General features: G+C 40.3%; 1 protein-coding gene across 1 annotated transcript; it reads left to right on the forward strand.

The window, feature by feature from the left end:
- Window positions 1-7,874: 7,874 nt before the first annotated feature.
- On the forward strand, window positions 7,875-9,726 carry tnfb (tumor necrosis factor b (TNF superfamily, member 2)). The gene is made up of 4 exons (XM_061049985.1): window positions 7,875-8,425; window positions 8,532-8,586; window positions 8,793-8,852; window positions 9,081-9,726. Exons 1-4 carry the CDS (start codon window positions 7,946-7,948, stop codon window positions 9,536-9,538), a joined length of 1,053 nt encoding a protein of 350 aa, XP_060905968.1. The 5' UTR covers window positions 7,875-7,945; the 3' UTR covers window positions 9,539-9,726.
- The last annotated feature ends 251 nt before the right edge of the window (window positions 9,727-9,977 follow it).

Below are 9,977 nucleotides of genomic sequence, written 5' to 3' on the forward strand. Positions count from 1 at the left end.
TGTTGTTTATTTTTTTACGTCTCTCTGTTCTTTCCACGATCACTTCCTCCAATTTTTTTCTTTCTTTTTGACACAAAACAAATACAAGTTCAATTCAATGATGCGTTAAGCCTCCTTCCTCCTCTCGCCTAATATTAACAGTAAAGACAAATCAGTCTTTCCTGTGAGGGCTTGGGTGAATGTGAGCAAAAACGCGAAATAATCCCACTTCCGTATCTGTCACTCGCACTTCCTGTTTCACTCTACGCGTTATTAGAAGATTTGAGCTGTTATTAATGAGTTTTATGTGTTTCAATGCTGTATTGTAAACGGGAGGAACATCCTCATGTGTGGGATGATATTCTCAGATATCATCATCTGACTTGAAGTCATATTGTCCGACTGTACTTCCTGTATTTCAGTGTGATCTGTATATTCTGTTCTTGTTGTTTTAGTCACATGTCACTCTCATGTCGAGCCATCTGTTCATCATGTGACAGAGTAAGCAGTCTGAGCTGGAAGAAAAAAAAAAGTCCTGTATGGTGATGAGGGTCATATGGATGCAAAATAGGTTAACAATGAGTTCTTCATTATTTGCATAAACACATTCAACAAGCTGTATTAAAACTTTGATGCTGACCCAACACTGTGAAACAACAAGCATCAATATGGGAACAAGTGTAGAAGGAATCACCTGACGAGGCCTACATTTGTGCAATGCAGGACGGGATGCCCAGAGGATTAGAGAAGTGGACCCAGGACTGATATGAGAAATAAGTGTCCAGAGAAAAGACTCCACTCTTTCTTCTCCCCTAAATAAATTCACTGTCAGGGGGCCTTTTAGCAAGGCACTCTATACCACAACTTCCGCTAAAAGGAGGACGATGTAGATATGAAACCGAGGGCGAGCGTGCACTGAGACACCTTAAAGGTCACAGAGAATGAACTCCACTGTATCAGTACTGTCTGTGTTAGTCACAAAGTAAACTGGTCTTAGTCACAGATCCTGCAATCTGTTCAACCACCAACTGAAACTGTCCCACACAGCCTTACTGTCCAACCGTGATGATTTCTGGTTACTAGTTTTCATTCCTGTTGTTGTTTCTCTCTAAAAGCTGCTCTGATCAATGATGACTATCTGGTAAGCTCTTATCTCTTTTTTGGGGTCACCGGGGTCACAGAGACTTGGATGGAGGAGAAAGGATAACAAAATAGGTATAAAAATCAACTTATAACATTATTATTATATATAACATTATAATATCTGTCTTTTTGGCTGTCATTGATCACTGCATATCAAATCAATCTTTCAATATAATGAAATAACATTACTAAGGTAAACTCCTCACACACTGACTAACTTACAAACAGACATTATTTGGCACCGTTTCGGTTCTAGACCTTCATAAGGGGAACAGTTTGTTCAAATGGACAGGACGTCTTTAATAGGAAATGGCTGCAAGATTACAACCAATCATCATTATGACATCAGCTCTGAATCATCAAATTAACAAACAAATAAACATCAGTTTCCTAGATGAGAGTCACATATTTAAAAATAACTACCGAGCACCTGAGAGGCAATTCTAAATAACTTATCAATTCATAATCTCAAGTTCAGGGGAAACTGACTGACATTATTGTTTATTTTTAGTTATGTAAGTCCCCCCAAAATACAATAGTCACCACCATACACTGCACACAATGGACAAACATGCAGGGTGTGAATCCAGTACGCCTCAGGCTGTTTGAGAAGTTTATCATGGTCATTCAAACTCTGCAAACGTTGGCTCCAAAAGGACTTCATGTAGACCTTGTCTGTCTTTTTATTTGTAGGCCTTGAAGTTTTTGTTGGACACATTGCTCTCCTGTCTTGTAAAATGGATGTGTGAAGGTTTTTTTCTATTTTGAACAAGGTTATTAATTATGAATTGTTAATAAAGTAAGAAACATATTAACATATTATAATATGTAGAATTTTATAAGAATATTGACATTACAATATCTCAATTAATTAAAAACCATGTTGTATATATTTCTTTGCTGCGTTCTTACATTACCTCAAATATTACCAGCAGACATCAAAACCACGACGTGGGGGCCGCCATGGTAAAAATAGGTTAACAATGAGTTCTTCATTATTTGCATAAACACATTCAACAAGCTGTATTAAAGCTTTGATGCTGACCAAACACTGTGAAACAACAAGCATCAATATGGGAACAAGTGTAGGAGGAATCACCTGACGAGGCCTACATTTGTGCAATGCAGGACGGGATGCCCAGAGGATTAGAGAAGTGGACCCAGGACTGATATGAGAAATAAGAATCCAGAGAAAAGACTCCACTCTGTCTTCTCCCCTAAATAAATTCACTGTCAGGGGGCCTTTTAGCAAGGCACTCTATACCACAACTTCCGCTAAAAGGAGGAGCTGACGTACTGTTCGCTGTATGTGCTGCCGTGATAAAAACGTCATGTAAATTATACTTGGATACATCGTCGGTAAACATATTCTCTTCCTCAGGTCGGTTTCACCCGGTCGTCTTGGCGGAGAGAACTCCCATGATTCCTCGCAAGCCTCAATGTCATCTTTTGTTATTGTATTGATTTAGAGCCCCCTTGTGGACATACTGTGCCTTTAAGAAGTTGTGTATTTAGATATTTACCATTGTAATGTAAAATTAACTTAAGAGAGGGGGGGGCTTCAGAGATAATTGGGTGACATCACTGAGACGACATCCATGTTTTAAAGAGTCTATGAATATAAGTCAGTATATCAAATGATTTAGTAAGTTATTGTCCCATTCAGAGAAGAATCTATAACAAATAAAATAAGTGTTGCTCTCTTTGGTTTGGAGCACTTTCATATTTGGCATTAATCCCTGATAGCACAGAACATTTCACAGGAAGCACTGTAAGTAAAAGATGGCAGGAAGTCAGATTGTGTGGAGCATGTTTACAGTGCACAGTCGGGTCAAGTCTACATGGTCCCAGACCCTAAAAAAAACAACTTGTTGGGTTTAATTATATAACTGCTGATGAAGGAAAAAGCTACAGAAATTTTAATTTTTAAAATACAACAGACGTTTATTTTTGTATTTAAAAAAAAAAAGCAGATGTAATTCCACCTAGTAGGACATGTTGTCCCCGGATTTTAATTTTAATTTTGATCCTAAATGAGTGTAAACTCTACCACAGAGAGACCAACACACAACTGATGAGGAAGTTCAGCTTTTAAAACAGCTAATTAGCCTCTGAGGACTGTGAGCACCAGCCTCACCGGGCTTCATTCTGTATGCACTATTTGTTTTGGAGGCCTGCCAAACACACATTTAAACACATTTTGCACTTAAAAACACACACTCTCAAACACAAATTATGCACAGCAACTCTCTTATCTCCTTTTACTTTTATATAATGATCCGAAGGCTTTAAGCCCTGCAATTTAATGCCTTATCTCCTTATTTAATAGATTCTTTGACCCTGTGAAAACGCCCCTTGAGGTCAAAATTATCTTAATTTAATGACTGTAATAATGTAAATCCCAATAATGGAATTCAGATTAGTATCTGATTCAATGTTATCTCTTGAATAAGGTCCTAACATGTACAAACTAGAGGGTAGAACACCTTAAGTGTAACTTCTCTTTGGCACAGTTTTGTAGGACGGCAGACTATACAGTCTGTTGCAGCGCTGCCACTTTTCATTTGAGGTTTGACCACATCTAACCCAGTTTATTTCCCAACACATCAACACCTCCCTCCATTACCGCACACGGCAGCACCAAAGCTGGAATGATGAGACAGAAACCAAAACCTTGTGATGTGGATTTTTTTTTGGTCTCTTTTAAAACTCGCACCTGCGATTGTGTCACAAAACCAATCGGAAAATCAGAAGCTGGGCATAAGTGAGGCATCTTGTTTGCTCACAACAGCTTCCTTCCTCCACTTCCGCCCTCCTTGGCCCCCCACCTTCCACTCCTTCCTTTCCTTCCTGCCCTGAGGTAATCTCTGTCTGTGGCTGAGCTCCGCTGTGCCGTGATGACCGCACAGTCTGAAGATATCATGATGCAATCCACGAGCAAAATCAGAAAAGAACAAAAGAGGCTCTTTTTTTTTCTAAACGTAAGTGTTGCAGTATCTTAGGGGGAGTTACATGTGAGGAATATGTCACCATACGATTGGAAAAGGACTGATAATGATTCAGTCACACAGGAGAAAGAAAAGGGCACACAGATATGACGGCTCGAAATGGGAAGCTTTAGTTTCTCTCAATGAAAAGAGCTTTTTGTCTCCTGCTGGAATCCGGTGGGAGTTTGTGAGTTATTTATTACAAATGACCTCTGACTGGGAAATTTTGCTGCTTGACAGTTTGGAAAGGTTCAGCAGATTGTAAGGAATGATGCAAATTACAGTGTACAATGTGGCGGGTAATGGCAGAGCGCATTCAGACATAAATCATAGTTTGTCTTATTTGTCACTTTTCATTTATAACAATTTTGGTTTATTTTAGAAAAGAAAAAAGGGGATTAAACTTGTTGTACATTTGTTGTTCTGTTGAATTCGTGTCCTTTTATTTACCAAGATCCATTTATGACTGCACCCACCAGTGAAGTGGATTCATTCTCCCCCCTACTCCTCGGAGTAGATGTGTTTTTCCATTACATACGTGTTCTTTTAACTCTTCTGTTTAAGACAGGGAGGCTGTCATGTTCATCACAAACAAAGAAGGGAGGAGGACCCAAGTGCAGATAACCAAAATCATTTATTTAAACAAAAAAGGCAAAAACTGAAGTTTAAAAAAAACTCAGGGAGCCCCAAGAAGCAAACCAGATGACACAGGAACATAGGTAGTAAAACCTGAACTGACAAAAAGTGGGAAAGAGGGAAGGAACACTGACACTAAATAGACAGACGGGTAATCAGACACAGGTGAGACTAAAGACAGGCGAAGACAATCAGGGCAATCAAAACTGGAGGGAAATGCTAAACATGATACACAGGGAATATAAACTACAAAATAAAACAGGAAACACTCAACTAAACGCAGGATATTTAAAATAAAATCACACAGAGAAACAGGGATGGGCAAAACAGTCCCAATTCTAATTCCATACTTGGTCCATACCAAGACTCAAACCAGTGACCCTCTGGTTCCCAACACAAGTCCCCACAGACTGAACTATAGCCGCACCCAATACAACATTTCTGGCATTAATTCTACCTTTTACATTTTCAGTTGTCATTGACATGATCAGAAAGGTGATACTTACTAAATGGGTTTTGTTTAAGTTGGAGATGGTGATGGTGATGAATTGGTGTGCATTTTATTGAAAGATGTTTCTAATAGCTCCCTTAAGGTATATTCATAGACTGGGGAAAATAGAACACCTTACAATATAATACAATCCAGTACATCACCACCACCTCCCACTTTGACTTCAATGATACGTATAAAGTAGATTAATCACCTTTCTGACCATGTCAATAAAAATATAGACGCTTCGTAGGAGTCAAATGTATGAATCGTGAAGTTGGTTGTATTGTATTGCATAGGTGGGTGATCGGTTTATATTAAGACTTGAACTTGTGCACGATGTCATGGGTGTGGATGTGTGTGGGAGCTAGCTGTGTGCTATAGTTGTCAGCTCATGTGAGTCACTTAATTTGAACTCCTGTCCAAATTTGGTTACTTGGGGCTGGAAAAAAAATGACCAGTGACAGCAGAGTGTCAAACTAAGGATTAAAAACCACAGTTGGTGTATCCGTGGCAACGCCCACTTCTGAGATACATATTACTGTTACTAAGATATGATATGTACTCCTCAATATGAGGTGTATATACTCCTAAATTTGTAATTCACCCATGACCCTGAAATCACACTGAATCAAACTGTGGTGTGGTAAAGAGATGATTTCATGAATAAGGCACAATGATTCCCTCAATTTCCAGGAGTTTGAAGATATAGGGTTTGTAACTTTAGAGAGTATGAATTCGCTGATATTTCTGTTGTATGTTACTTTGGCATTTGGAGATATATGAGTCTGTGTTAGTCTATAAACCGTATGTAATGTCTGGGATTTAGTCATATATGAGCTCCTGTACAGTATGAGGTTAGCGGAGATCATAACCGAGAGTCAATCTTTCTTATGAATAATCCAGAGGCGTGTGTGAGTAGGCAGGAGGAACTGCACAGTTCAGGTTGTGTATGTGTTTGTTTGTTTGCTTGTTTGTGTGTCATGGACGCATACATGATGATTGTGACGGTGATGTCATCCTTCAACATCCTGCGGTCGGTAACAGTTTGCGTGCTGGAATGAGTGACAATCAAAGGCAGACACACAGATGTGTTGTGCTGTTTCTAGTAATAAAACAGACGATAAAAAGCAGAAACAATGAACAGTTTCAGGCCTTTTTGTCTGTATAAAAAAAAAAACTCCAGATAATTGTGTTTGAATTGTGTCAGAGAGAGAGAGGGAGAGAGAGAGAGAGGGATGGAGTGTCAGGTGAGAAAGTGAAACAGGGAAACTGAGGCAAGGAGAGCAGCAAATAAAGAGAAGTGTAAGAACCAGTTGGTCGGGGTCTCCGAACTCACTTGCATGACCTCACAGTTCTGAAACAGAAAGACAAGAGCTGCCAAGTTTTGATTTGTAACTCTTCTCCATTTCAGATTGATGTAGTTTTCAGAAATAGTTTCTGTTCTTTATATAGAGATACCACACAGAAACAGAAAAAACAGAACGACTTACATTTTAAAGGGTGGGGGATGTATGCTTATTTCAAAATGTCACTTTGGGGCGCTGTTGGCCAAGTGGTTAGGGTGGGCGCCCCATGTATGGAGGCTATAGTCCTCAAAGCGGGCTTCAAATCCAGGTCCAAATCCAACCTGGAGCTCCTTTCCCGCATGTATTTCCCCACTCTTTCTGTCCATAATTAAATGTTGCTTTTGTGAAAGTCCTTCTCTTTATGTTTTTATATCTTTGGCTTTAAGGTGTCTTTTAATAGAGTAACTTTTGGCTGAATAAGGTTAAAGATTCAAGTTAAATCTCTGGTGATTTTGACCTTAAATTTAGCAGCACAGAACAAAAACGAGGATGATATTTATTATTTGATGTAATACATTGCATACCATATGTGTAACGCAGAACACTTCTGTCATATCATGAATGTATTTGGCTTTTAATTTCAGCCTACCGATTCAACTTTGCTCATGTTACATATGTTATGTATATTAAAGGAGAGAAAATACTTAACTTAAAGCCTCATTCCTATTTAGCCTTAGATTAGATTAGAAAACTTTATTGATCCCCAGCGGGGAAACTCATTTGTCACAAACTTCAATACACTTCATATATTTGAACTGATATAGGTTTTTATTTCCAACAATAACTCCTCCTTTTGGCACCCGCATGTTAAGGCTTCAGCATAAGAGAAGATGAATTAAACTATGATTAAAAACACACAGCTGTACTGATGTAACGTGTCATTCAAAACAGGATGTTTTGTCCTGATGTGTGCTTATGACCCCATTAAAGTGTGTGACTTGTTGAATGTTGACATGGTGCTAATAACTCCTGATTAAGAGCAGTTACAGTAAATTGTTGCAATAAACAAAAAAGGTGATGAACAGGTGGCAGACATTTCTGTGGTGTTTGTAAACATCTGGTCAGATGTGACCACACACTGTCGGTGAGTCGTGGACGTATGTGTAAAGCTCAGCAGACGCGCACCGGTCTTACATTCTGTGGGTGGCTCGGGTCAGTAATGAGCTCAATATGTGTTTATGACTTGTCTGTCTCACTGTGTGTGTGTGTACAGTATATGTGTTTATGCAGGAATGTGTGTGCGTGTATTTGTGTGTGTGTGTGTGTGTGTGTGTGTGCACTGTCATTTTTTTCAAAGCCTACAGCAGCGACCAAACCACTTTCCTATCCTGAAACCACGGCTCCCGTCGAGTAAAAACTCCATGAGAATTTCTGTGACTTCTCTTTCCTTCTCCCCGGCTCATCTGCTGCTGCTGCTGCCGCTGCCTCCTGCACCCTGTCTCCACTTACAGGGTGACATCACTGGAGTTTCCCTTCTGCAGAAGCAGCTGCCACAGCATAAATACTACAAGCTCTCTGGCAGAAGTTCATTCGAACACAATAGCAAACACTTAAAGAGAGAAGTAGCAGCAGCACAGAGCATCCTGCTGAGGCTTACGTCTGAGGACAATCAAGAAAGTCAGAAAGATTTCAAAATCAGAGTGTTGCACAGAATGATGGCATACGCAACCACGCCAGGTGATGTGGAGATGGCTCTTGAGGAGAGGATGGTGGTTTTAGTGGAGAAGAAATCCTCTTCAGGGAGGTCACTGAAGGTGCTTGGGGCCCTTCTCATTGTGGCCCTTTGTATCGGAGGCATCCTGCTGTTTGCTTGTTACTGGAACGGAAAGTTGGAAATGAAGGTAAGGAGCCGCTTTTGTTTTATCATTTGAAACATGTATTTTCATTCAAAGACTCAAGGAAATGTTTGTGTTGCCATCTCTGATTAGATTTTCTCTATCATTACAGAAGCAATCAGGCCAGAAAGAAACACAAATCAAGAAGGACACATCAGAGAAAACAGGTGATTACATGCATGGCTTGCTCATTTTAAAGGGATGCTGAGGGTTTTTTTTTTTTTGTGGGATTATTTGAGTCTTTTGAGGATTTCTTGAGAAAAGTTAACGTTCCCAAGTGATTATATGCATGGGTGTTCAATGTGGGGTTTTGTGTGATCTCTGACTTTGAGGATTCTTTTAGAGAAGCTCACATTTGTCTTCCTCTGTACAGATCACCACGACACCCTGAGGAGAATCGGCAGCAAAGCGAAGGCAGCAATCCACTTAGAAGGTGAGTCACAGCTTACCTTTGGCAAACAATGGGCTCATGATCACAGCTTTCCATTTGTGTGATATTTGCAGACAGAAGTGTGTTACACGGGAGCACAATAAGACAATTGTTGCCTAAGTTATACATTAGCCTTTGGCAGCCGTTCAATCCACTCTCTGTGTAGTAGGCCTGTTGTCTTCTAAGTCGTGTTTCAGAAGGTGTGACTCTGCTTTCTCTTGGTGTTTTTAGGTTGGTATGACGAAGACGGTGAGACAAACCAGCTCGAGTGGAGAAGCGGTCAAGGCCAGGCGTTCGCTCAGGGCGGCTTCAAACTGGAGAACAACCAGATCGTCATCCCACAGAGCGGCCTCTTCTTTGTGTACAGCCAGGCGTCGTACAGGGTCTCCTGCAGCGATGGCGAGGAGGAGCGAGGGGCGGGAAAACGTACCAAGCCTCTGAGCCACAGGATCTTGCTCTACACAGACTCCATCGGCGAAAAAGTGTCCCTGATGAATGCAGTGAGGTCGGCGTGCCAGAACACGGCACAGGAGGGAGGGTACAGCTCGGGACAGGGCTGGTACAACACCGTTTACCTGGGCGCCGTGTTTCAGCTCAACAAAGGGGACCGACTATGGACAGAGACCAACCAGCCATCGAAGCTGGAGACCGACGAGGGCAAGACGTTCTTTGGTGTGTTTGCACTTTGAAAAAAAGGTCAAAATCTCGGCACGGGGCTTAAATGTAGGCTTCTATTTTATTTGTAGAAATTCTTTACGTTTTATTTGTATTCATCCTCATGGTGATGGAGAAAGGTTCAAATCTCAATGGAGATAACGTTTATAGCCGAACAGGCTCGTTTTTAAAAAGTCCTATGAACTGTAACAGTTTGCAACATTATTTGCTACTTGAGGCACTTTGTTTGTACTTTATTTATGCCGACCTGAGATTGTAATAGGCTGGACTTTTCTCTGCTGTAACAGATGACGACACATCTCTTCACAAGAGAGTGTAGGTACAAGGATTATGTACAGAACATTTATTTGTGACATGTTTCATATTTATTTCTATTTATTTCTATTTAAACTGTTGGGATGAGGTGTTTAAGATTATATTTATATGTAATGTGCACATGAACTAAATAAAAGG

The sequence above is a fragment of the Labrus mixtus genome, chromosome 11 (assembly GCF_963584025.1).
Source record: "Labrus mixtus chromosome 11, fLabMix1.1, whole genome shotgun sequence".
In the NCBI taxonomy this organism is placed as follows: Eukaryota; Metazoa; Chordata; class Actinopteri; order Labriformes; family Labridae; genus Labrus; species Labrus mixtus.

Coding starts and splice junctions, on each gene's coding strand:
- tnfb (XM_061049985.1), top strand. CDS start 7,946: ATGAGAATTTCTGTGACTTCTCTTTCCTTCTCCCCGGCTCATCTGCTG. Junction 8,587..8,792: donor GGACACATCAGAGAAAACAG/GTGATTACATGC, acceptor TCCTCTGTACAG/ATCACCACGACACCCTGAGG. Junction 8,853..9,080: donor GGCAGCAATCCACTTAGAAG/GTGAGTCACAGC, acceptor TGGTGTTTTTAG/GTTGGTATGACGAAGACGGT.